Source organism: Phasianus colchicus, chromosome 20 (assembly GCF_987193195.1).
Source record: "Phasianus colchicus chromosome 20, bPhaCol1.hap1.1, whole genome shotgun sequence".
NCBI lineage: Eukaryota > Metazoa > Chordata > Aves > Galliformes > Phasianidae > Phasianus > Phasianus colchicus.
In genome coordinates, this window is record NC_143455.1 from 10,264,952 (window position 1) to 10,290,744 (window position 25,793).

Here is a 25,793-nt window from a genome sequence, read left to right on the forward strand (position 1 = left end):
CTCCCCTGCACAGCGCTGGCTGTTCTGCAGCTCGTTCCTTCCCTGACAGCGCAGACCCAGAGCTGTTCTTACAGCCTGCGGGTGCTGTGTGAGCGCCCAGCTGAGCAGCCTGCAGGAATAGGGAAGGTGTTTGTGTGAGCTGTGGTGTTAGGTGCAGGATTTATGCAGTGCAGGCTTTACACCTGGCCTTGTTTTACAGCTGCTGTTAATAGCTGTGCACTGTTGCTATGGAAATTCCCATGGGGGAGTGTTGGGTTTTCCTTCCAGTGCAGTTCTGTACCAGGAGATGAAGCATCCCTTCCCTCCCCATTCACCCAGGTGGAGAAGCTTGTATTGAAACACAGCTCTTCCTCCTGCAAGGAAAACCGAGTGCTCCTCATACCTCACTGAGTTCAGCACAACAGGTCTGTTCTATAATGAATGCACCGTAAGCAGTTCGTTTATATCATTTATTTTTGATGGTTCTGAAAAGTTGTCAAGATAACCGCTGTGCTAATTGCTCCCAGATCGTTAGCTGGAGTGAGATGACAGTCAGAAGGCACAATTCACTGTGGAAGCTGGCATCACTCATAGATCCAGTCATGTGCACACGATCTGTAGTCGATGAGCTCCGCTGGTTTGAACCAAAGGTTGATCTCCTTCTGGGCACTTTCTACAGAGTCGCTGCCATGGATGATGTTTCTGTGGAACAGTGCATCATTTAATATAAAGAAAAAAAAACTCTACAAGTGGAAATGCCATATGGAAAAAGTGGGGGTGAAGCACCTAAAGCTACAACCCTTGTCTCAGGTACAGCACTTGCACAGCTCCACTATAAGCTCTGCTCACTACACCCAGCAGGGTGGGGGCACAGGGCTATTCTACTGCAGCAGCCAGTCTGATCTTACATGGAGCTCTGCCACGGAGCTGGATTTTAAGAAGTTTTGTACCCAGCCATTGTCCTAAGTGGTTGTTATAGGCTGCAACCTGCAAATAAAACCCCATCGGACCAGGTTAGCCACCAGCAGTTTGATTTCCCTGAAGAAAAGCCTAGCCCTGCTAAGAGTCATCTCTATAGAGAGGCAGCTGAGCACCAACCTTCCCACTTGGATGCAGAAATCCCCACGGATGGTGCCGGGCTTCGAGTCCGCAGGGTTGGTTTCCCCCAGCATCACTCTGCCTGTTTTAACCACATTGAGCCCTTCCCACACCTACAGGGGAGAAAAGACAGCAAACAACCATCAGCCCTTGCTTATGCAGCATGCCACACCTTGAGCAGTGACAGCTGGTCCTTGGTGAGGGCTTCACCACAAGACAGAAACCGCTTCAGGTGGGTTTCTGTGGGCCAGTGACCCTCAACACCTCTCCTTTTTTACCCCCAAACTATAAAGGTTTTCTTGTGCAGAAAATAAGTTTTGGGGAATTTTAACACACAGGAAGCATCTCAGCAGGCACTTTAAGTGCCTGCATCTTGCGCAGGAGGAGCGCGCTGCGTACCATGGCCACCACGGGGCCGGAGTTCATGTACTTCACCAGGCCGGGGTAGAAGGGCCGATCCTTCAGGTCGATGTAATGCTGCTTGAGGAGGTCCTCAGAGGCCTGTGGGAGGACAAAGGGGCTCTGTCAGTATGTCAGCCCCCATCCCGTCCTCCGACGGGGTCGCTGCTGTAAGATTTAACCCCGTGGCTGTTCTCAGCTCTGTAACGCCACCAGCCCTGCAGCGGCTGCTGCCCTGTGGGCACCCGCGGGCCTTGAGAAAAGCAGCCGCTCTCCCCGCGGGGCGGCGGTGGGGCACAGCGGTACCGGCGCGGTGCCGGTGGCCGCCGCCGGTTCGCCCGGGCCGCTGCTGCGCTACTCGACGTCGGCCGCGCGTTCGGGAGCACGAAAGGCCGCCGGGACGGACTCGTATCCGAGGGCCCGCGGGGGCAGCGGAAAGAAAGCGCCGGGCACGGCGGCAGTTCCGGCCTCGACTTACGTGCACGAACTTCATGGCCACCAGGCGGAAGCCCTTCTGCTCGAAGCGTTTGATGATTTCTCCCACCAGCCCCCGCTGCACGCCGTCGGGCTTGATGGCGATGAAGGTGCGCTCGCAGTTGGCAGCCATGGCGCTGCGGAACACGAGCACACAGCCTCAATCTGAGCCCCCGGCTCAAGGTCGGCCCGCAGCCCCTCCGCCATTGCGCCGCACGGCCCACGTGGCGCCCGCCCCGCGCTGCCCCGCTCCGCTCCGCTCCCGTCCCGCCGCCCCGGGGCGATGCCCGCGCAGAGCCGCCCGCCCCGCTCGGATCCCCTCCCGCCGCGCCGACCCGACCCAGCGCCACGGGCACCTCCTGCAGCTCCGCAGCCGCCGAAGAAAGAGGACGAGGAGGAGGAGGAGGCGGCGGCGGTGCGCCGGAAGCCCGCCCTGCGGGGGGGAGGGGCGGCGGGGCGGGGCGGCTCCAATGCGGCCGTGCGCGGTGATCGGCGCTGCGCATCCGCGGCCGGGGCTGCGGGCAGCGCTGCGCCCTGCGGTGAAGATGAGGGACGAAGGGCGGAGCTCGGGGATGGACGGCGCGGTAATAGCAGCGAATGCCGGGTGACAGAATGCTTTTTTTGTGGTTCCCCACAGTGAGAAGCGATGCAGGATATTTAGCCCCATCGCGTGTCGGCACGAGAGCCTGACGGCCTCACCCGCGCTTCGGTACCTAATTTGTTCCCGTTCATTAGACTCGTTAATTAATTAGCCCTAAGGCAGCGTGATGAAAATAACCCTTTATTTGATGTAAGAAACGGCAAACATTTACTTTGGAGCATCTCCTCTGCGGGGCTCAGCGCCTCCATAACCACAAAGAGATGATGTCAGTTCCAGTGTGGTTCAGTACTTGAAATAATTGAGCGCTGCGGAGTGCAAACAACTACTGACACACGAGTGCTGCTCTTAAGGAATGCTACAATGAACTGACTTATGGATAAACGAGCTGATAAATGGCATCGACACCCGTGCAGTCAGTGACTGTTTGCTGGCTGATGCTCTCCCCAGCAGGAGCAGCCGTCCCTACTGAAAGATGCTCAGCATTATTGTGAAGGATTTCTCTACACAGTTAAATAAAAAACAATTCTGGAGTCACTTCTGAAATACCTCATCCCAAAGCAGGCTGTGCTGGACCTGCAGCCATCACAGACAGAGCCATCACAGCTGTTAGCAGTTTGGGCAGCAAAGCAGACTCCATTCCATTTTTCTCTGTGTGCTTTCTGGCTGAAAGTGGATCACACTCATCCGTTCTCATATTAAATCTTCTTTTCACATAAAAAAAGGGTTTCAAAAAAGCCTGACCTATAATCCTTCCTCAAAAAGCTACATAAATCCTGTGCAGAAAAAAAAAAAATTGAAAGCACATCAATCTGGAGAAAAGTTCTAATTTCACTGAGCTCTGCATACAAACACAGCACGTTTTGGAATGAGAAATAAAGAGGTTTCTTTTCCCGTAGCTGCTTTGGGTCTGAGCGTTCACTTGACTGGATGCCCCGTGCAGCCCCAACAGCCGCACACAGCGCAGCCCAGCAGCCCAGCAGGTGCCCCCCGGCCCCCACGGCTGCGCGCTCCTCTCTGCCTCCCTGCAGCTGCAGAGCGTTTTGTGAAGCCGTGTTCTGTACTATTAACAAGGAACGTTTTGCTTCTCTACCATTTAATTTCACCTCTACCCACATAAACGTCTGAATGTTTTTTAAAGCACATTCCTATCTACAGCTTGGTAGTTTTCTAACCAAAGCAACAGCAACCACTGATCAGTATTCACAGCCGTGCACGTGGCAGGTTTGTGAAGCAGGTTTGCAGGAGGTGATGTGGAGGATTGGAGCTAACTAGAGCACAGCCACAATACCAAAGGCAGAGCCTCAGTTCTACTCGTAGATCCATTCGTGAGCACAGCTCCTGTAGTCAACCAGTTCTTCAGGAGTGAACCACAGGTTGATCTCTGCCTCAGCACTTTCTAAAGAATCGCTCCCATGGATGATGTTCCTAGGAAAAGAGTGATATAAAAGTAATATAATCTCCAACCTCAAAGCAAAGAAAACTCCATTTTTAAGTGGTCTCCATTGCACACAGAAGTTGTACGTAATGGTAAGGCAGCAGCAGGCAGGCACAGAGCAGGCTGTGCCAGCTTTGCTCAGCGTTTCTGTCACTGTGCGGACTGCAGCTCTTTCTCCATGTCTGGATACTGCCACACTGCCCCAGGGAGGGCAGCCTGCAGCACAGCTCTGCCACACCATGACACACCACTGCCCTTTACTATCTTCAGATGATATCAATACTGTGCAGATATACCTTCCAACTTGCACACAGAGGTCGCCACGAATAGTGCCGGGCTTGGAATCCATGGGATTAGTTTCCCCCAGCATCACTCTTCCAGTCTTAATCACATTAAGACCCTCCCACACCTTAGGGAAAAAAAATGCATTAAGATGATAAAACCTTATCTGTAGACAAAGTAGAAAGAGTTAATAATGTGTTCCAGAGCAATGCAGTGCTGTCCATCACTGCACAAACCACCATCCTAACAGCAAGGCTTATTTTATCTCCAGTTTTTCTGTGGGATTCTTGGCACCCATCTGCAATGCTCATGGGAAGAGAACGACTTTAAATCTCAGGACGTGAAGCACTCTTCCAGAAAAGCTTTCTGCTCACTGAGGATCTCGACCTCCAGTTCAATTATTTCACAACTACATCATAAAGGGAAAAAATCCTTCCAATAAAATTAGACTAAAAATGCTTTCAAAGTTACTTTAACTTGAGAATAATGTCTATTCCACCATCAGCTCTTTGCTTGATTAACACATGCTATTCCATAGTGGGTTTTTCACGCAGCTTTACTGTCTCTCTAGGTCTCAGCCTTGGTTCTCAATTTCCCCTTGCCCTCTTCTTCAACATACTGTTTCAATTGTGAGAAAGATTATGGAAAAACATATTTTTTTAAACTGACTTTGCAGTGCATCTTCCTGACTATGCTTTCTAACCACATTATTTAAATCTAAGTTTCTAAAATCTTTTTTAAAGGTAAACTAGTACCCAGTAGGTAACACAAGCCTCTTAGTGAGGCAACTGAACACCATGTTTTTCTCAGCTAAACTTCATTTGTAAGGACTCACCATAGCTACAACAGGCCCGGAGTGCATGTAGTGCACCAGGCCGTCATAGAACGGGCGGTCCTTCAGGTCGATGTAGTGCTCCCTCAGAAGGTCCTCAGAGGCCTGCATTAAAAAACAAATAATCAAAAAAGCCCCACAGCAACAGAAAGCTTTCTGTAAGAGTATGCTGAAATCACACAGGTTAGCTGCAAAGCACACACTTTGAAATTCAGCATTTCCACTAAGTTCCTAGAAGTGCTTTTAGTAAATGTGGGTTTCAACTGTTGGCCTTAATTATACCTGAACTTCTGAAGGTCTCTATTGCCAATGCAGGTAGCTTATGTGAGCTGGCATTTGTTGAATATATCCAGAGATATCAATTGAGAATAGGGTGCACCTACAAGAATGTTCTCCTCAGACTAAGGACATCAAGTTACTAAAATTAGCGTGCTTAGCATGTCTAAAGCATTTAGCCAGAGCTGGCAACTGGAACTTCTCCAAAACACCCGAAGACTTATCAGAATTCCAGGTTTAACTCTTCTCAGCACTTCTCTTTATCATTTGCTGCTCTGTTTTCAGGTCGATATTCCTATTAAGAACACAAGGGAAGGACAGCTTACGTGTGTCAGCTTCATGGCCACCAGCTTGAAGCCCTTCTGCTCGAAGCGCCGGATGATTTCTCCCACCAGCCCCCGCTGCACGCCGTCAGGCTTGATGGCGATGAAGGTGCGCTCTGAGATGGAAGCCATGGTCCTGGCCAGGGGCAGCCACCGTCACGGGATCAGCAGCGAGCGCAGCGCCGGCCCCGGGTCCTGTGTCTGCTGCAACCATGAGACCCGTTACCTGGCAAGCTGTGCACATCGGCAGCGCCTGAAGGTCGATGTGCAGGACGGGCACAATGCTACAGAAGTAACTAGGCAACAGTAAGTTTGCAACATACACAACTGTGCAGTTAGCAGATGCGAAGAGCAGAAAAGCTGTAAATAAAACAAAAGCAAAGGACCACGGAGGGACTGCTGGCTGCGATTCAGGGCAAAATATCAATCCATAAACATCATTTTCATCTGTCAAGGGCTGCTCTCCGGTTTCGGCGCACAGCTCGCTACGAGCACAGCACACACACGTGCACACACACCCGCACACAGGTAAACGCGCGAGCACAGCCAGACCCCGCCCAGCCCGGGCAGGCCCCGCTCCTCATCGCGCTCCGCACCGCTCCGTCTCACCTGCTGGCAGCCCCGCACGGCTCTGGCGCTGCCGCGGCCGCCCAGCCCGGCTTAGCCCCGGGCCGCCCCCGGGCCGTGCAGCCCGCACGGTTGCCATGGCGACGGCGCGGCCTCCCGCCAGCAGGGGGCGCTCGGCGCGTCGGGTCCGCCCGCAGCCCGCCGCTCCCGCGGCCGAAAGCAGCGCGTGCCCATCCGCCGTTTGTAGCGGGGACGGGCGGGGGTCCGTCGGCTCAGCTCCGCCGGCCTTCCTGACAGCAGACGGATATTGCGCTTACGTTCTGTTGCTTCAATAGACCTTTTTTTTTTAGATATTCCACACTACTGTTACAGCTCCTAACGCTGTAGTCCTCACAAAGGCAGAGCAGTATTTACAAACGGAAAAGATCCCACGAACAGGCAAACACGAAAAGGCAGCAGCAGGCGCCCGCGTACAGCGCTGCGGGAAGCCGCCAGGCGATGAAAGCGGAGGGCTGCCGCGGGGCGGGCTGTGCTGCGGCCCAGCGCTGCGTGTGGGCCCTGCCAAGCCTCGTACCCTCATTAATAGGGGTCGTCTTCGGCACTTCCGAGCTAATCCCTGGTTAGCAGCACACGTTGTTCGTTACGCAGTGCATAAAACACCACAGCGCTGTTGTTGTCTTCCATGTACCGCTGCCATGCCCCGGGCAGCCCAGCCAAGCAGAGGGTTGGTGCTGAGGGAAAGGAGACCTGCAAGTGTTCAGTCAGCGGAGTTTAAAGGAGTGAAATGCCACTACTGAGCCCCAGCCATTCACTCACCTAAAAGCAGGGCTTTTAAATAAGCCTGAGGTAACAGCGTGTGAACGGCTCCGGCCATCAGGAGGATCCGAACGCAGCTCCCAGCCTTGTTTTGTGCAGCTCTATGAAGATCTCAGCTGAAATTCTGCTTCCATACCACCCCAAATCGGGGAGCTCTCCCCTGACTTACGTTCTGTGCTCCTCGTGGCCAGCCCTCCACTGAGCTTTCTGCTATCGCCTGATTACTTCAGCCATCATCCTTCACCCGACTCTCGCTGCTGTGGTGCTTTAAGACAAAAACGGACTAGAGAATTAATTTCCTCCTCGGGGTAAAGTCCCAGCTAAGTTCTTCTCGTCCCAAACTGATCCAATAGTTAATTCTCTTCCCTGGTAAATCAAAATCAATTTACTTTCAAAGAAACTGTTATTTCTAGAGATGTGGAATAAAACTTTTATTATCCAAAACCGAATTTCTTTTTCAAGGAGTTCTTTCTCCATGAGTGTGAATTCCATTCTCCTCATGTCACTCTGTGTAAATAACCTCTGTCACCACAGACAGCCACTGCTTTCAGGGAACAAAAGCAACACCTCTGTGCTGTTTCATATGCTCCATTACTTTTCTAAACTGACGGGGCCTTCCATGTTTCTTAACCTGCTGAAAAGCAACTAGGATACAATTCCAAATCTTGTTCTATTTTCAATACATCCCTGAGTTTCCGATCTCACAGTGATTGTGTGCATAATAAAACACGATCAGAAATAGTAAGACTGCCAACAAGATACCACCTGCAGCTTGTCCCAGCTAGTTTTGCCAATGTTCGTACTTTTAAATACTTCATTTATCCGCAGTACAAAACTTCCAGGTGACCAGAAATAAAACAGGAGCACAAACAGCCCCTTCTCCCTGTGCTCCTCGGTCTGACTGCAGTGGTAGCAGCCTGCCTGCTCTGGGATGGACTCACTCCAGCTACTTGAAAATAAAGCCACATCTATCAATTTTGCTAATAGAAAGAGGATAAAAATAGTATATCCTTAGAGACCCCTTCCCTTAAAGGCTGTCAGCAGACACCTTGACCCACTTTTGCTCTCTGCCAAAAGGAGCTAATGTATTTGTGTAATTAGCCAAGTATGATGGCAACGCTGATAAAACTATACAGACAAAAGAGTCTTTGCAGCAGTTTGGTTGGTACTGTTATCCTTACAGTCATCTGCGGGTGTTTATAGCTGTCCACATCCCGCAGAAGCAATTCTGAACAGTGCAGTGAGGTCTAGGTTGGAAATGCCCTGCTATTGGATTGGCCTTCCAACCAGGTAGAGCCAAAGGGGCTACCTCTCAACTGCCTGCATCCCTCCTGCAAGGTTTATTCAGGATCACTTCAAGGAAAGAAAAAACAGAAGCATAAGGCAGTAACACCCATCCCAAAGGCTCTGAGCATCTTCCTCAATACCAACAACTGGGTAAACGTGAAACCACGGGTGATGCAAAAGGAGACACGTTTTCTCAGCCAGCTCCCCTGGGCAGGCGGTATCAGAGGGCTGCTGTCCATAGCAGCTGGCCTGCCAGCCAGCAGGGAGGAGCTGCTGTTCTTCTCTCAGTGCACGACTGCTAAAGAGAAACGCGAAACGACATCAAAGAGGTGATTTCCAAAAATGTAAATGAAAATTTCACGTGAAGAGATGCGAGCAGGGGAGCATACATCGCGTCTTTTCTCAGCTACCCCGGCTGCGGTGCGTTCAATATCAGTTTCACTTCCACGTGAAGTATCAGTGATGCGTGAGCAGAGCTCAACGAAACCCAACACGGGGACCGAAATCCGCGCCCATCCCCTGCATGCAGCGCCCCGTGCGGTGCTGTGCGGTGCTGTGCTGTGCTGTGCTGTGCGGTGCTGTGCGGTGCTGTGCGGTGCTGTGCGGTGCTGTGCTGTGCGGTGCGGTGCTGTGCGGTGCTGTGCTGTGCTGTGCTGTGCGGTGCGGTGCTGTGCGGTGCTGTGCTGTGCGGTGCGGTGCTGTGCGGTGCGGTGCGGTGCTGTGCTGTGCTGTGCGGTGCGGTGCTGTGCGGTGCTGTGCGGTGCGGTGCCAGCCGGCCCAGGAGGGCGCACAGCGCGCAGCTCTGCTGAACGGCAGCGGCAATCACTGCGGCCACCACAGCGCAGCGGCGCCCTGCATGGCACAAGATATTTATTTCCCTGAGGGAAAGCAGCCGTTTCCGCAGCGATGGATTGTGTTGTGAACACGGAGATCTCTAACGCCGTATCATCGCTTTCCAATTTACAATAAATGCCAGAAATAGCTGACAGCGTTCCCGTGAGAAAGCACGGAACTCACCACCCCAAATCCCAGGAAACCCATTTCTATCAGCAAGCGTGACCTTGCTCTCCTCTGAAGGTTCCTGCTAGCGGATGGGATTTCCGATATTAATTTATCAGAGCTCATTTAAAAAAGAAGGCCTTTTTTTCTTTCTGTCAGGAATCCGAAAACAACGAACTCAGCGTCGTTTCACTGCCGCTAAGCCCTGAAAACTGGTTTTAGCCATGTCAGTCCTCCCTAGGTGAATCACTCGACCCACTCACGCCCCGCGCCGCACGACGTGACGCCGTAACACGAACGGCCGCACCGCCGCCCCCTCGCCCCAAGCAGCAACGCGCAGCGCGCCCCGCCCCGCCCCCGGCCGCCTTCCCGCCCAGCCCCGCCCACGTGATCGCCCTCAGCCGCTCCCTGCTTCCCGCCCAGCCCCGCCCGCGTGACCTCACCGCCAGGCCCCGCCCCTGCCACGTGACGAGCGGCCCCGCCCCGGCCCGGCGCGGCGGTGAGGTCAGTGCCGCGCGCCGCCGCCGCTCTCCGCCCCCCGCCCGTCTCCGTCCCTCCCTCGGCCCGGCCGCAGCCGAGGCCCCGCCGCACGCCGCCGCCGCCCCCCGAGGCCAGGCGCTCGCCATGGAGCTGGCGGACGGCGTGGTGTACCAGGAGGACCCCGGCGGCCCCGGCCCCGCCATGATGTCGGAGCGGGTGTCGGGGCTGGCGGGCTCCATCTACCGCGAGTTCGAGCGGCTCATCGGGCGCTACGACGAGGAGGTGGTGGCCGAGCTGATGCCGCTGGTGGTGGCCGTGCTGGAGAACCTGGACTCGGTGTGCGCCCACAGCCAGGAGACCAGCGTGGAGCTGGAGCTGCTGCGGGACGACAACGAGCAGCTCCTCACGCAGTACGAGCGGGAGAAGGCGCTGCGCAAACAGGCCGAGGAGGTGCGTGGGCCGGGGGGGCCGCGGGCGGCGGCTCCGCGCTTCCTCGGCGGGGCGGCGGCGCTCAACGCCCCTCCGGCGCCCCGCGGGCCGCTCCGCCGCCACCGCCGGGCGCGGGGCCGCGGGGGGAGCCGGGGCCAGGCCGCCGCGGTCGGGGCCGTGCGGCGCTGCGGAGGGCTCCGCGCCGCCCTCCCTGCCGGTACCCGCGGCGGAGCGGCGCCGTTCGGAGCGCCGGGCCCCGCGGAGCGGCGCAGCGTTGCGGGCTGGCCGGGCGTTGGCTGCGCTGCTCGCGCGTCCCACCGTGTCGGGGCGCGTTCCCGGAACGGGGCGATGCGCTGCGAAACGCGTGGGAATAGCTGCTGTCCTGACTGCGGCTCGTCAAAGTTGGTGCATCGAAGCTGCGGCCAGCAACAGGTGGAGCGGAGCACTCGAGCTCTGGCTTCAGATGTTGCCACAAAAAAAGGGTAGAAATACCTGAGAATACTCTTGCCGTTGACTTGTGGTTTTTTGTATTTTTTGTATTTTTTTTCCTGCTGGAGCATAAAGCAATACGACAGAAGGCAGCTGTAAGGGATGGCTGCTCTCAGCCCATTGTCCCTCATTGTAGGAAATTGGATTGACAGCATTACCTGTAATAGAACAAACCATCTTACGAGTCTATTTCCAGACTTCGTGTCCCATGTTTCTCTCTGGGGTTGTTTCTCCTCTAAATGTTCCAAAAATCAAAATAATAACACTGAAGATGAAGGCAACGTTGTTGAAGACAGCTGAATTTGCAAAGCGTTGGTTGCGCTGTACAAATATGTGTATGTTATGGATTTGAGTGAAAAGTGTTGCCCTGCAAATGTGGTGTCAGGTGTTCTCCGCCTCCTAGACCGATAAACTGTTCCTTGTCCCTGTCCAACAGCACTTTACCTGCCTTGTGGACTATGGTCTGGAGATTGTTGCTGTGAATCCCTCATTCTGACACAGGCCGATAGAAAAGGCTTCTTTTAAAACATTGTTCTTATGAGGGTAAGAGGAAGGGAGTGATGTATGTTTTCTGAACTAATTCACAGGAAAAATCAATCAAGCTTGAAATGCAGGCAGCACTTGCCAGATTGAAAAAAGCAGGCCTTGGGCAGTAAAACAGAAACCACAATATTATGATGAAATAGAATACAGTATTAATTGTTACTGTGGCTCCTTAGACGCTCGCTGTGATCACTGTTTCTTTGTGTCATGATAAATGAACTTAAAGGGACCAGCGTTATGCTGTCTTAAAAACTACTCCTCCCAGGACAGCTCATTGATGCTTTCTAAAGTGCAGCTAGATCAAAGACCACATTTTCTGCTATAAGCACAAAGGTCGTCGTCTTGGGGTCGCTTATGCTGTGTATACCTGACAGTGTTGTAAAAAGCATTGCATGCTCCTGGGAGATGTGTTGTCAGACTTGATTGTTGTGACTTTTTTTAGATACTGGGGCAATGTGTGGTGTCTCTGAAAGAAAAGGAAGGAATGTGAATATAGCACTATTTTCTTGGACACAGCAGGTTATTGGCTTCGTGGTTTTGTTTCTCTTCATTGTGAAGGTTCCTTGTGCAATCTGGTAGCAAAATGGACACTTGGGAACCATGCAGTTGGATATCCCATGCTCTCTGTTGGGCTGTCCTCAGGAACTCAGGAGCCTTCTTTTATTTTCTCCTGGACACTGTAGGAGTTCTTATTTGCGACAGTGCCTTGATGACTGTTAATGGTTTGCTGTTTGAGTAGAAACATCTACGTACTGATGTCCTAATTTGCTTCTTAGTTCCTGAACTGAGTGTTTAAGAAACATTCTCAAAATTGTTGTCTGTGGACTTCTGTTGCAGTGACTTGAAAATAAGGAAGAATTCAGAAGTACCAGATCTTTTCAGTTCCCTTTGATACTGATTGTGATCTTTCTAATTGCTGTAATTTGCCTGGCTTTTAACATGGTGCATTTTATGGTAGAGCTGGAGAAATAGAGGAACTTCCTATTGGGTTGTTCTGCTCACAGCAGTGCACAGCTTAACCTTCCTACCCGGTAATGAGGCAGTGAGCCCTGCAACAAAGAAGTGGGAGAGGATAAGAGATTTGGTGTTGTGTGATCTTAGGTCTTACTTCTGCAGGAAGAACTTGTTACTGCTGTGGTTGTGCATGTCTAGCAGGAGTTTCACTTGGACCTGGAAACATGGGCAGTTTACTACAACAGCATCAACTTCATCCTCAGTTGTTTTCATCTCCGTGTGTTTTTATCTGCACCATGTCTAGCTGAGCTGGTTCTGTAGCTGACCTTACGTGTGTACATGAACACAGCTGCCTTTGGCTGGGAGCATCGTCACAGTGGAAGTTACTCAAGTGTGTGTCACAGGGTGATGAAGGCAGCCAAGTGGGAGGCACCCTCAAATGAGATATGCTGAGTGCTGCACCTGGATCACATGTCAGGGAAGCATGCCAGCATGTAAGGGAGGAGCGATGAAGACAAACGTAGGAAGAAATGCCTAATTTTGTGACTATATTACCGAGTCACCAAATGATTGTTTGCTTGGGTGGTTGTTCAAATTGTATATGCTACACTGTTCTGTGATTCACGTTCATGTTCATTGCATTAACTATTGCAGTACGCTTAATATAGTAATAAATCTGTATAAAGACTTGTAAATCACATTGCTTTGTACCAGAGGCCTTGAAGAGCAGGTCAGAGAAATGTCTGTCTGCAGTGACATAGCTGACGCTGCCTGGCGAAAATGGAGAGGAGTAAAAGGGAGTTACTAAACATAGCTTATGAAGGTATCTGAGGTTTGCATTTCAGCAGAAGGAGGTGTGCATTGGATCCTGTGCTTATACCTCATTATATGTCAAAAAATGCAGACAGGCATTAATCATCACAGACCAAGAGCCTTGAACAAGGTGGTCTTCAAAGGGCAGGTTGAGCCCTTTGGTTGCAGTGTCTTCTGTCATTGGAATGAGTGTTTAAAGACATCTTGGTGTCCTTCAACTTGTTCTTTGCAGGAAAAAAAAAAAAGCTAGAGAACTCACTTCTCTTGGAAGTTGTAAGCTATGACTTTGTGGGCTAGAGAGGAAGTCACTTGGGATGGGGAATGCCAGGTTTTGCCTGCTCCAGTATTTTGTGTAACCAATAGTTTGGGTTGAAATGAGAGAATAGCCAGTAACAGTACAGTGAGTAGCCAGTGTGTTCCTCCTACGTGTGCTGCTGCATCTTCTTTAAACAGTGCCAAAAGTGAGCAGTGCTCCAAGCGTATTGCCTGTACCCTTGGCTGCAGTGGTTGCCTGCCTGCCTGGTCTTCCCTTGGCAGTCACACAGGCTGTGTCAGGGCAGGGCGCTCTGTCTGCTGTGCCACGGGGAGCTGCGCAGCACAGACACTCAGTCTGGAGGGCTCAGGCTGTGGTTTGGTCTGGAACAGTGCAGAGCAGAGTGAGGGGGGGAAACTGACCAACTGACCCAGCTCTACTCAGAAAATACTTTGAGGAGTTGTAACTTGGATTCTAACTTCAACCAAATGAAGGCAAAATCCATGGAAAATTTACCCAAATCATTTAACTTTAAAACAAAACCACTCTTAATGCATGTAGTTGAAGAACACAAGGGTAAAATGATGAGCTTCATTAGTAGCGGTGATACTGAAAGCTTTGAACGGCTGTTTAGTCAGAAATATAATTGTCACCAGCCTTCCCCAAGTTATGGGACACATCTGAGTTATTATCAGAGAACCAGCTAGACAAAGATGTTACAGTTTCATGTTACAGTTCCTCCTTCATGTTTCCCATGTTTAATTTAGCAGTCCGCGTTGGCATTTAGCCTTGGTGCCAAATTTGTGTCAAACTTTGAAGCCCCTTTATAAAAGGGAGTCTGCTAAGAATGAATAAGCTGGACATGACTTGAATTTTCAATGTGGAAGGGGCAAAACCATTGTGTCATCTACAAAGGAGAGATTGAACAGTGGTGAGTTTGAGATTTTTATTCATACGCTGTCAAACTAATGATCCTAAACATCTTGGAGGATGTGACATACAAAGACTTTTTCACGTCTGTCTTCTTGGATCAGGGAAGAACTCATTTTTAAGTTGCAGAACCCAGAGCAGCCGTACCTGGGCTGGTGTCAGCTGCTGCTCAGTTGCTTTTGCTTCAGGCACAGTCATATGAATGCCATTTGTGGTCCTGTGATGGCTGTGCAGAGCTTGCCTGAAAGGAACTCTTGTTCCACTACATAGATGTTGATGCATTTCTACATTTGAGGTATTTTTTTTTTTAATGACAGTTCCTCCCTTCTGATGACCCCACTAAGCTGAGCTCTTCCATAGAGTGGAAAGCTATGATCCCTATGTTGGTTAAAGCTTTGGAAATACTTACCTTCAAATAATGTGTAATGTACTGTTTGAAAAGCTGGTTTGTGGGGGGTTCACATAACTCCTTGCGCATGTTGCTTTTTCATGGTCCCAACAAGGAATGGTGCCTGGTTAAGCCAATTCCCCCTGCCACAATAAGCTGTTACCCTGTAACTGATGAAACTGTAACTGTAGTGAACTCCGGGACTTTGTGAGTGAGCCTTGGTAAACCAAAGTAACAGAATGTGATGGGCACTGCTGGAGTGTATCCATAAGCAGCTGTGTTAGCTGCTGCCTGCTGCAGGGGGTGGTGGTGTGGCTTCCAGGTAAGGGTGTGCTTGGCCAGTGCTCATTCAAATCTAAGGATGCTGAGAGCTGTGTTTGTGTGCAGGGTTGGCAGGCGGTGTGTGGAGGTGGGATGGAATGAAAGCATTCTCACTCCTCTTGGTCCCAGGTAGGCGTCTCTGAGATAGCTGATCCTTGGTAGCAGTGATGCAAAGCGAGCTAGGTGGGATGCTTGACCAGTGGATGCCAGAGTGGAGCATAATTGGTGTCCTTCATGGTTAAGTGTGGGCTGGAGATCTGTTGTTTTGGAAACCTGCTTATTACCCTTCTTTGCTATAAAGTGCTCTGTATGTTCTCCTGTGTGCTGCTTGAAGTGCAGGGCTTTCTACTTTAAAACAAATCTGGGAATGGCTGTATCTGTTGCTTCTGTATGATCTAGTAGCTTTGTTTAGGCTTCTAATTTTTTTTATTTAATTGGATCTAACTTCAGCGTATTCTTCTGTCTAGAAATTCATTGAGTTTGAGGATTCTCAAGAACAAGAGAAAAAGGACTTGCAGACCAGAGTGGAAGCATTAGAATCACAGACTCGACAACTTGAACTAAAAGCAAAAAACTATGCTGATCAAAGTGAGTAAAACTACATTGCACTTCATTCAGTGTGATATTATTGTATTTAAAATTTATTTTGTACATGGGTAATCATATGCTAAATATCTGTGCTGATTTCTGTGTTTTCACAGATAACTCCTGTGCAAGTTTGTTTTCCTTAAGATTAAGGCAAAACAATTAGACACAGGCTACGTTATTTTTAACCTGATTCTTCTGATATCTGTTCTTTTGCTTTCCATTTAAATCATGCTATGCTCTTGCTTAACAACTTTCTCAGGAGATGTTCAGAATTTATTTTACGACTAATAACTACAGAATAAACTTTCTTTTTCACAAGTGAATTTGTTTTATTAAACCATTGTCTGTTCTAGAAATAAACGTGGTCTTTAACTTTAGGAGTGATGCTGGGTTGATTAACGCTTCTCATTCTAATTGGCACTTGTATGATTTTTGAATTATTTTTGAGGCATTTAGTTTTTACAGAAAAAGAGTTGAGTACTTCTACTATAAGACGTTCTGTGAAATTATGAAACTTGAAGAAACTTTGGAGAAAATGTAGCAATGGTTTGTTTGCCTGAAGTAGTGAGTTAGGAAGTGAATGTAGTGTAGCTTAAGCTTCCTGCTGGGCTGCAGGCTGAACCAGCGGTTGATTGAAACTTGATCATGATTTTGTCTACTTCTAGTTTTATGAACAGTAGAGAAGTAATACATTAAAATGCCTTTAAAATCCCCTCATTTCCCCTGCCCCTAGAAAGACCTGTGCTGCTGTTCATTATTTTGCTGTGAGTCTCTTGCTGTGTTCAATGAAGGTTATGATTTTTGTTTTCATTAAACTTCTTTAGCGGAATATAGAGATAAAGTTCATATTAATTCAAGTGATCAATTTGTCCAGCTGATGACAGGTGCTTCAAAGCTAACTTCTATTGACCTAAGACTAGAATGCCTGTTAATACCCAGCTTTTATTGCTGGGCTGCATACGAATGCAGTGACGGCCTGTATCAAGCCTGGTCAGGTCAGGATAAGATCAGGTTCTAGAAGCAAGCTGCCAGCTGTCAGAATACCCCTTCCTTCAATGATTTTTCCTCTTTTCTTCCTTCTTAGTCACCTTTTGTACCTGTAGTGCAAGAAGACAGAGCTTTCTTTTATCAGCTTTCTGTGAAGTCTAGTTCTCAGGGTTGTGAGTGGGTCTGCAGCCAGGTAGGAGTACTGGTGCACGGGTGCTGTTATGAAAGTAGATGGCATGCACAGCTTAATCTTTCCAGAGTTCGAACTGTCAGAACAATGGGAACTTCTTGTCTTCCTGTGGTGTGACTTTTTTTTTTAGCAGTCTCCATGATCTGTTGGTGACTTTGAATGCTGTTGGAAAACTTAGCGGCAGGTACTTTTACAGGTCTGTTGCAGTTTTGTGTTCTCAGGTTCTGTACAGACATTTCTTCTGATGGAACCAGGATTATTAATTTCCAGTAGTTCTTAGGTCAGGTCAGGATAAAAACTGGTTGTTGTAAAGTATACTGCAGTATCAGAAATACGAGGGTTCTTGTGAATGGAAATGTGGTTGTGTATGGTTGAAAGTAGCAGCCAAAAACAAATGTTAGAAGCAAAGTAGGGTGGTCTATTTTGGTAACAAAGGACAGTATGTCCAGAATGCCCTGCTCTCTGTGTCCACATCCCAGACAACTTGTTAGTGGGGGGGACCCTGTGCTCTGACAACAGAATTATGGCATTGAGATTGTCATATAACATCTACTGTCACTTTTGTCACTACGGTAAAAGAGAACAGATTGCACAGGAAGAGGCATTTGGATTTCTGGTAATACATGTGGCAGCAGGCTTGGGGTTTTGTTACAGAAATTGCACTTGGTGTTATGCACCTCAATATACTGCATCATGAACTGCTGTGAATCTATTGACACGAAGCGCTTTTTGCCTTGAACGCTGAGTGTGTCTGTATGTACAATTTTAGGCCTTTAATTACACTGTATATGTATTGTTAATAAAACTGCTTGCATTACAAATTCATTTGTTTTGGTGGAACCACTGAATTGTGGCTAGAACTACTTTTTTTTGTGAGAAATACTGTTGTTGAAACAGTTGTCACATTGGCATAAAGTTCTGGAGTTAGGTTCAGCTTAAGCTGTTCAGAAATCTTTGTGATGGAGAAAAACCTTTTGTCTTGGTGGCAGAAAGGTAACTTTCAAGTAATGATAGAGCTGTATGGAACATTGGATTTTGCTTATGATTTGGGTTGGTAACTTGTCTAAGACAACATGAAAGCCTTACAAATCCTTGAAATGTTGCCGATGCCGTGAGATCAAAGAGGCACGAACACGGCTGTGAACACCTCATGACTATTATGCAACTGAACTGTTTTTGGTGATCTACATTTCTAGGGTATGAAAGCCATACTGCTGTGTATATTCCTGAACTAGTCTAACTTTACTGTATTCTTATCTCCTATTTTATAGACAAATCCTATGATACCAAAGATGCCAATATTATTTTAATTCAGTGGATGTGATTTTGAGCCTTCCAGCTATGTTTCTTTTTTCTTGAACTTCCTATACCACTACTTAAATGGGTCTGTGGTATTGCTGACTGCTACCATGTCAACATTCTGAGTAGTGGTAGAAATATCACTGATAATGGAATTGGGATGCCTGGCACAGGGATCAGTAAGCAAATACAAAAAGACCAAGCGAGGTTTTATCAGAGTACAGAGTCTGAGATAACAACATCAGTTTATTGGATACCACTTAATGCATTACCTGTAATTAGTGTCAGTGGAATGCAATAGATAGTAGGTGAAAATGGGATGTGAAAATGCAGTTATGAATCTACTTTCCAGACTCAGAGTTGAAGCGTTCTTGAGCCTTACAGACAGCTCTGTGAAACACTGTTGTGTGGTTTTGCCAAAGCATGAGCCTAGGTGTGAAGTTTAGACACTTCTGTGCGTATTATATCATGGAGATGGACTGGATAGCTGTCTGCTGCCTTTGGGCTGGAAATTATAATTCTTGCTGTTAAAATACTGTGTACAAATACTGGAGTTCAGGTGCTGGGTGACTTTTTTGATGCCTTCTGATGAAGAATAAGTGTAAGAGCGAGTAGCGATTTGTTTTGACAAAAAGTAGTTTAAACCCTCAGTACTGCTTACCACTGAAGTTGGAGTTAGTGAAATGTTACAGTATCCATTATTGGTATTTCTGCTGTTTTCCAGGCGATGCTTAATAACGTAGAATGGAAAGCGGGTAAGACATGGGAGTACATCTTTGAAAGTAACTCCGTGTGCTAAATGGTATCCAAGCCTTGAACAAAGTAGATGATATTCTCTCCTACTTAAGAGTTTATGTGCTGTGCCTCACAGCAGCTGAGTTATCTCACAAATTTAATGAACTGCTGTTAAAAGCATGAAAACAGCATTTACGTTATTTTGCAGCTGAAAGTGATAGTAAAATTGTTTGTTTTTACTGACTTAGATTTCTCCATGTGAAACTTGGAGATCTGGTTTTTTTTTCCATTGCAATATTAATGATTTTACACTCAAATGTATTGAAATAATCATCACTTATGTCTGTATTGCCTTGCAGAATCATTCAGTGCGAATTGCATTGAGGTTTTCTTGTTCTTCCTCCCAGTTCATGACATGGGGAACTGAAACAGAGAATCTTTCTTTGCACTTAAGTATCATGTGGGATTATGTTCGTGGCCACGTCCAACCAGCTGGGCTGGAATAAACCTACCATTTGAAACTGAAGAAGTGGGAAAAGCATCTTATTTTGTGTCACCTAGTTGCTAGTTACCGTGGTTCAATTTTTCCTCTGTATATTACAAATGTATTTGTTTGCTATCAGCCACAGCCTAAATCACTGAACTGCCACACTGCTGCTCTGGAGGAGGAATAGGAGAGGGGAAGAGGTGACAGCCTGGGCCAGCAGTGCCCTGAGAGTGCTGGGAGCTGCAGGAGGTAATGAAAGCCTGAGTGGCAGGGGCAGATGCCCACTGAGTTAGTGCCCATGCATGGTATAAAGCACTTGGTGCTTGTGTTCGGTGGCTGTGGTGTCAGCTTGTTTGGGGGGGCAGGGGGAGGTCTGAGGAATTGCATTCTGGGCTATGCTGGTGAGCTGCTCCTGCTGGAAGGAGCACAGAGGTGTGAGGGTTTGTGACATCGGGTTGGTTACAGAAATGTGCTGCTGTTGTGTGGCTCTGTCCTGGCAGCCCATCGTCTCAATTTGCACTGCTCGTTTTCTCTGTAAGTTTCCATTGTGCCTCTGCCCTTGGGTTGGTGTTACCTGAGCAGGGAAGGTTGGTGCCAGCCCTCCCAGGGCGCAGAGGGAGCTACAAAGCAAGTTAAATAGCATGAAGGTCCTACAGATGTGTAGAGACAGTGTCAGTGCATGCAGTTTTCAGAAGCTTTTGCTGTCAGTCTTTAGGAAAAATTTACTGTTAGTGCAAACGTCTTTTTTTTGTTGCTTTATGACTTGATCAGACTTCTGTGAATTCTTGTGACAGCAGAGGGCACCCCTGAGTTCTACAGGGAAGTGCAGTGCAAGGACATGCTGTTGTTTCTTTCTTTAAATCAGAGGTTTAACACTTAAATTCTTCCCTTTCTCTTCCCTCACATGATAGGTGAGTGTCTGAGGCTGCCACCAGCCTCTGGTAATCCTAAATGTCTTTTATAAGAGCTATAGATAGCAGAATGGATTTACATTAACTTCCGCTGTAAGGATGCTGCTAGCTCTGCTCGTAACTACTGCTAAAATGTTTCAGATTTCAACCTTGAATCTGGCAAGTCAGGCACACAAGTATTAAAACCTTGCTGTAATAAACCACAGCTTGCTTGTCTAGCTGAGATGGCTTTTTAGGAATCTCGCATCTTTTTCATGTTAAAGATGACTGCAGTGTATCTTGTGATACAAGAGTGGAACAGCTTTGGAATATGTTTTCTGGAAGAATTCTTTTCAGGCTAACTTATTTAAAAGGACTGTCGGGTTAGTTACAAGAGAAACTAAAACAACTCTCTGTGTCTGGGTAGCAGGAAAGCTTGCCAATGGAGGCAGTGGGCTCTGAGGATGAAAGCATTGGTTTCTGGTCTGGGTCTGCCCAGTGCTGAAGTACAGCCAAGGTAGTGTACTGCATTTGACAGAACAGCTGGAGCACAGATATGGTTCTGTACCTTGCAGGGTTATCAAGCATAAGTTTCATTACAAAGTTCAAGATAGCTTTTATTGGGGGAAAACTACGCTTTAAAACAAACAAACAAAAAAAAAAAATCCAGCAAGCACAGAATGTCTGACTTTAGAGCTGCAAACATTGTGCCCCAGCTGTTGGGCTGCTTCTATTTCCCACATCAGGTGACACAAGATAGCAATTGATATTGCTTGCTGCAGGTCTTATTTGGGACATGAGACCAACGTTTTGGCAGCTGATGTAACCACACAGACTGGTTTTCCTCAGAACTGTTGCTTTTACTGCTTCAGGAGAAAACGCAGGGCAGTTACTGCTGGGAGTCTTCTGCCAAAGGTTGGTATTCTATTTTCATCTGAATGAGAGTAGAATTCTCATCTATACCCCCAGTACTGCATTTAGCCTCCACCAGTTCTGTGAAAAAGGTGAAGACCAGCGGTAGTTTCATTGCAGCTGTACTTATGGCTCCTTTTTACTTAGTCAGTTTCCAGTGTTTATCTTTGAGAGCATATATTGGCTGCCTTAGATTGAGACATTACCTGGGGTTTGTGTTGTGGGAATCAACAGTCCACTAGATGGAGCAGAGCATATGTTTAGCTTGGGAGCCCACACAGACTTGTGCTACTACACTGGAGGCTAAAATAAAATGGAGTAGGAAAACAGAGCAGCAATTGACCTGCTTCAAAGTAAATCTGCTAATGTGCCTGAGCAAAAGCGTGAGAGTAGGCTGAAACCAGCTGACATTAGTAACTGCATACGTGTGTTTTTAAATTAAGGGAGAAGTGTGCTAGTGGTTTGGATGGCAAAGTTTACTGTAATCATTCTGTTGCGTTTCCAGGTCTTATCACTTGTTTGATAGCTTCAGTCCCTGTTTCAATCAATGTGTGTTGTGTCTATTCTTTAGCAGCTTACTGGATCATGCAGTCCTACTGGCTTTTAGGATTGGCTATGCTTGATTTGTACGTTTGCAGTGGGACCAGCTTTTAAGAACAGAGTTAGATGAATGCTGTCCAAGGAAAGCCTTCGGGTGGTCATATGCCAGGAAGGGCTCATCAGTGAGCTGGGCCCTTGTCCTGCCTTGTGTAGCAGGAGCTTAGTTCCATCCCGAAGCATCCCACGGGCTTGATTTAGTGTTCTAGCAGGCCTGTTTTTCTTTCTCCCCCTCAGGCTTATCAGCAGTTTGAGGCAGAGGACAACATACAGATGGAGGGTGTGCCAAACTTGGTAAAGCCAGCAGACTTGGGAGGTAAGCTCTGATTCCTGAAGAGGCAGGGTGGGCAGCTTGTCACACAGGTCTTTGTAGTGCTGTCAAGATTTAGGCGCTCCAGAGGCTTCTATAGTTTACTGGAATATATAAGCTTCTCTTTTAGGCTTGCTTGGTTTGATTTGAGAGGATTTGCGTTAGGATTGGTGCTTCAAGTCATTGAATGTGTTAGGGTATTCATAGGGCTGGAGAAGTTTGCAGTTGGACTTGGAGCATGAGTTTGTAGTGGCGTTCCCATGGGATGCTTTCATACTGGTTGGACACTGGAGGGTACCTCCGGTCATCCACTCCTTTATGCAGTGGCAAAGTGAAACAGATGACAACAATTCAGCAGTTCAGTTCAAATGTGCTTCTGTGTGCTAGTGGGAGGCTTTTTGTCTCCTGTTTTGTTGCAATTAACTTCCTGTTCCTGTTGATGGGAATGCATATTTAGTAGTGACTTAATGAGTTTGTTAAGTTTTGGGGCCAGAGCCTAATGGTAGTCTTCAAAAGCCTTCTGTGCTGTTCTCTGCTAGATTCAGGTACTATGTGTGTGCAGTGATCTGGAGGGAATATGTGATCACTTCCCCAGTGTTCAGCTGGAAGTGAGTTCAAGTGGATTCGTGTGGTCAGGATCATCTCCTTGATGCGGAGGCACGGTCTGGCCAGGACAAGTCACCTGTTGGCATTGGAAAGGCTTCTTTTGAGGTCTGTTAATGTGATATCATAGAGTATGTAAGCTTAGTTTACTCATTCTTGTGAGTGAACCTCCCAGCTGTAGAGCTGTAACATGGGTGCATCCCCCCAGGGGCCTTTGTGGCTTGGAACTTCCGTGCATAATAACGACGGTTAAGATAAGAATTATTGAAGATGTCTTCCTTGACTGTGCAGCAGCTGTTATTGCTGCTTTCTATGACTTGATTTCAGGAACCTTTTAAAATTGGATGATAAAAGGAGAAAACAGCATGCTTTGTTATGGGACCGCAGCCACTGTGCAAGCGCTTGTTACACAGATAGCAGCGGGCAGAGCTTTTGTGGATTTCACAGAGGAAGGGAAGGGTATTTGCAATGTGTAGTGTGGCGCTTTAATTAATTGTTGTGAAATACATTGTGTAAAGTAATTCTCCCAGAACCCTCCTGATAAAAATTAATCTCCTGGAGTCAGCTGTCCAGGCCCCGGTTTGTGGTGCTGGGTCAGAGTGCATCGCCAGCATCCTTCACCTCCTGGTGAGGCTGCATTGAGCTGAGGCCTGGTGTGGGCTTGGAATGGGGCAGGCAGTGGGTGCTGCAGGCCTGCCGTGCTGCTCCATGGCTCCTGGACACCATTTCTGGGAAGGAAGCAAGCTGCACAAAAGACAATCAGTGACATGCTTTGCATTTCCAGGCTGCTTACCTGTCCTAAAGCAGGTCTTGCACAGCTGAAAGGTTGTCGGATCCATGGTCTGTGAGGGAGAGAACTTGGATGCAAAGCCAGGAGAATGTGGATAGAGAAATGAGGACTGCTGGAGCTGCTGGACTCTGCCTTGCAGCTGTGAATTAGTTATTGCTTGGAATAAACCAGGCTGTTTAATGGGCATCTCTTGTAAAATGTTGTTTTTCTGACTACTGTGCCCATCAGTCTAAGATACTGAGTAAAATCTGTTTTGTCATGTCGTGCTTTGTAATTACAGGTTCTGACACTTCTTTCTGTGGGCACTTACTGTAGATTTCCATATAGCGTGCTCCTGCATGAGGGAACTTAAGAAATCTGTTGCCTAAAAATAATAAACTGAATTCTTCCATTTGTTAGATGTAATGTTTGTGTCCTTCGTTGCCTTCCAAAAATGCAGATATGTATTGTGCAGCAAAAATACATAGGCAGATGTAAAAACTTGTTTTTGACTGCTGCTTATCCCAAAGAGCTTTTATTCATCCTGATAATGGCGCAGAAAGGAAAGCATTCAATCTTCCATTAGTATAAATGAAACTTGATTTAATACTTTTGGCGAGATGTTTATAGGTGGAGTGCAAAAGGCTGTGTGAAGGAGTTTAATGTTCTTATAAGAGCAAGATTAGATTAGGAGCTCAAGGTGTTTATTATACAGACTGGAGTGAAGAGACAACTGTGTACTTCTGTTCCAGTATTCAACTCTGGCAAAGATTTTTTTGACTGGAACCTACGTGCAATAAAATACTGAGCCAAAACACAGATAGTTGGAGCAAAAAGAAATGAGAATTGATTTTCAGAATACCCAGTCAGCAATAGCAAAATGTGCAAATAGCAAAGAAAGTGCTGGCATTTGTCTTCAGATAATGTGCTTGGCAATGTGTCTCTGGGGGTGAGTAACTATAAATTCTAAGTTTCCCAGGGTATTTAAACAAATGAAATATGGAAAGCTTCCTTATGGAAGTGGAATAAGGGAGCCTCACTTACAGAACTTGAAACACCTGGTTATATTACATAAGTATCATGCCATGGTATACCCAAAGAGAACGTTGGAATTTACGTGTAGGACTAGCAGCAAAAAAAAAAAAAAAAATCTGTTATTTCCAGTTCATCTCCTTTAATACTAATGTATTTCCTGAGATGTTACTTAAATCTGCTAGATGTATTTTAATTTCTTGCAGTACTTGCAGAAGTATTCAGATTTTTTCGGTGAATTGATTACCTTAATACTCGGGGAAATAGGAGTGAATGCCAGCGTAAAAGCCTTAATTTCTGTACCACAACATGTGATTTGAAGCTATTTAAAAATACTTCGTTAGATAAATTTACTGTAGAGAATACGATGTGGCTGTGCTCTAGGAAACCATTGTAGAGCCTTAACCAGAGCTCGCAGTTCTCATCCCATACTGAGTACAGCTAAGTGATGCAGCTTCTGCCTTTCTTTAGGTCTTCCTTGTTCATGTGTGGGAAAAATCTGGATTGATGCAAGCAGTGAGCTGTTCTTGAATGTGAAAATGTTTTTGTTGGGCTGGTGATCAGCTGGGGAAAATAATTAGTGCTTTGGATTTGAAGGACTGCAATTTGTAAGATTGAGATGCTATTTTCAGGAAGTTCAAGTGATAAGAGGTTAAGAATAGAGAAACTGCCTTACTTTTTTATTCTGCTGTTCCTATTCATTACTAAGAATATTCTTGTCTCTGGTCTAGTTGATAATCCTAAACAAATCAAAACTTTTTTTTCAGATTCATGAATCTAGTTTTAATTCCTCTTTCAATTTTATTTTCTAGTTAGCAGACTTGAGGAAAGGGAGGCAGAACTCAAGAAAGAATACAATGCTCTTCATTCAAGACATACAGAGGTAGGTCGTTTCATCAAGATGAATTCAGAATGCCTTTATGGACTTTCACATAGATGAATGTTCTTGTTCTGAACAACTGGGAAAACTGTTGGATATTTTTGTTAACTAGTTAATGCTTGGATGTTTGTATTGTTAATGTTCATTGTAAACTGATGTTATTTGGCATGTACTTTTCATCTCATTCACATCTGTGTGCGTGTTTTTCCATGATGGTTTGCTTATACATTTGTCAGTTCTGCAGCTTTCTTAGGAATTCAGAATATAAAAACACACAAACAACAAAAAAAAACATTACTTTTTCACGTGATAAATATGATTACTTGTTACTCAAAGTACATTAGTAAACTTCAAAGAAATAGAAACAAAACTACAATCTTGGTTCTCTTTATCAGCAGTTTTCCTGAAGTATTGGTCTTGTGCTATTCAAGAAGCAAACAAGTTCAAAAGCATTCCTAGTGAGAATTGTGATCAGAAGTCCATATCATGCTTAGTGATAGCTGTTACAGTGATGGCAGTACAAGTCTGACTTTGTCTATTAAGTTA

At 47.1% G+C, this 25,793-nt stretch overlaps 3 protein-coding genes across 10 annotated transcripts in view; 1 reads left to right on the top strand and 2 right to left on the bottom strand.

Annotated features, from left to right (window-relative positions):
• Positions 1 to 435: 435 nt before the first annotated feature.
• On the bottom strand, positions 436 to 2,427 carry LOC116232403 (nucleoside diphosphate kinase). Its single transcript, XM_031598706.2, has 5 exons — positions 2,307 to 2,427; positions 1,955 to 2,087; positions 1,477 to 1,578; positions 1,078 to 1,190; positions 436 to 681 (listed from the first exon to the last, which is right to left on the bottom strand). Exons 2-5 carry the CDS (start codon positions 2,081 to 2,083, stop codon positions 564 to 566), a joined length of 462 nt encoding a protein of 153 aa, XP_031454566.2. The 5' UTR covers positions 2,084 to 2,087; positions 2,307 to 2,427; the 3' UTR covers positions 436 to 563.
• A 297-nt stretch (positions 2,428 to 2,724) lies between these two features.
• LOC116232404 (nucleoside diphosphate kinase-like) lies at positions 2,725 to 6,819 on the bottom strand. 3 transcript variants are annotated; one of them, XM_031598709.2, is made up of 5 exons: positions 6,309 to 6,819; positions 5,703 to 5,903; positions 5,104 to 5,205; positions 4,283 to 4,395; positions 2,725 to 3,976 (listed from the first exon to the last, which is right to left on the bottom strand). In XM_031598709.2, the coding sequence occupies exons 2-5, from the start codon at positions 5,829 to 5,831 to the stop codon at positions 3,859 to 3,861; spliced, it is 462 nt and encodes a 153-aa protein (XP_031454569.1). In that variant the 5' UTR covers positions 5,832 to 5,903; positions 6,309 to 6,819; the 3' UTR covers positions 2,725 to 3,858. The 3 variants fall into 3 exon arrangements, with proteins under 3 accessions (XP_031454569.1, XP_031454570.1, XP_031454568.1); XM_031598710.2 differs by having other exon boundaries at positions 5,703 to 5,900; positions 6,309 to 6,403; XM_031598708.2 differs by lacking the exon at positions 6,309 to 6,819 and adding an exon at positions 5,926 to 6,295 and having other exon boundaries at positions 5,703 to 5,835.
• A 3,064-nt stretch (positions 6,820 to 9,883) lies between these two features.
• The window catches only part of SPAG9 (sperm associated antigen 9), a 59,284-nt gene continuing 43,374 nt past the window's right edge, over positions 9,884 to 25,793 (top strand). For 4 of the 6 annotated variants that reach the window (XM_031598692.2, XM_031598694.2, XM_031598693.2 and 1 more), the window contains exons 1-3: positions 9,884 to 10,298; positions 15,436 to 15,556; positions 25,180 to 25,250. In XM_031598692.2, the coding sequence (XP_031454552.1) occupies positions 9,993 to 10,298; positions 15,436 to 15,556; positions 25,180 to 25,250 (498 nt within the window). In that variant the 5' untranslated portion in view covers positions 9,884 to 9,992. Of the gene's footprint in view, positions 10,299 to 15,435; positions 15,557 to 21,890; positions 21,970 to 25,179; positions 25,251 to 25,793 lie in introns of all 6 variants that reach the window. The other 2 variants (XM_090122062.1, XM_090122063.1) reach the window with 1 other exon arrangement.

Bases quoted from the DNA above. Each gene is read 5' to 3' on its own strand.
- LOC116232403 (XM_031598706.2), bottom strand. From the start codon at position 2,083: ATGGCTGCCAACTGCGAGCGCACCTTCATCGCCATCAAGCCCGACGGC. The intron at 1,579-1,954 runs GTAAGTCGAGGC...GTCCTCCCACAG, and splicing joins TGGCCATGAAGTTCGTGCAC to GCCTCTGAGGACCTCCTCAA. The intron at 1,191-1,476 runs GTACGCAGCGCG...TCTCCCCTGTAG, and splicing joins CCGGCCCCGTGGTGGCCATG to GTGTGGGAAGGGCTCAATGT.
- LOC116232404 (XM_031598708.2), bottom strand. From the start codon at position 6,020: ATGTTGCAAACTTACTGTTGCCTAGTTACTTCTGTAGCATTGTGCCCG. The intron at 5,836-5,925 runs GTAACGGGTCTC...GCCCCTGGCCAG, and splicing joins CGATGTGCACAGCTTGCCAG to GACCATGGCTTCCATCTCAG. The intron at 3,977-4,282 runs GTATATCTGCAC...CTCTTTTCCTAG, and splicing joins CTCTGTGTGCAAGTTGGAAG to GAACATCATCCATGGGAGCG.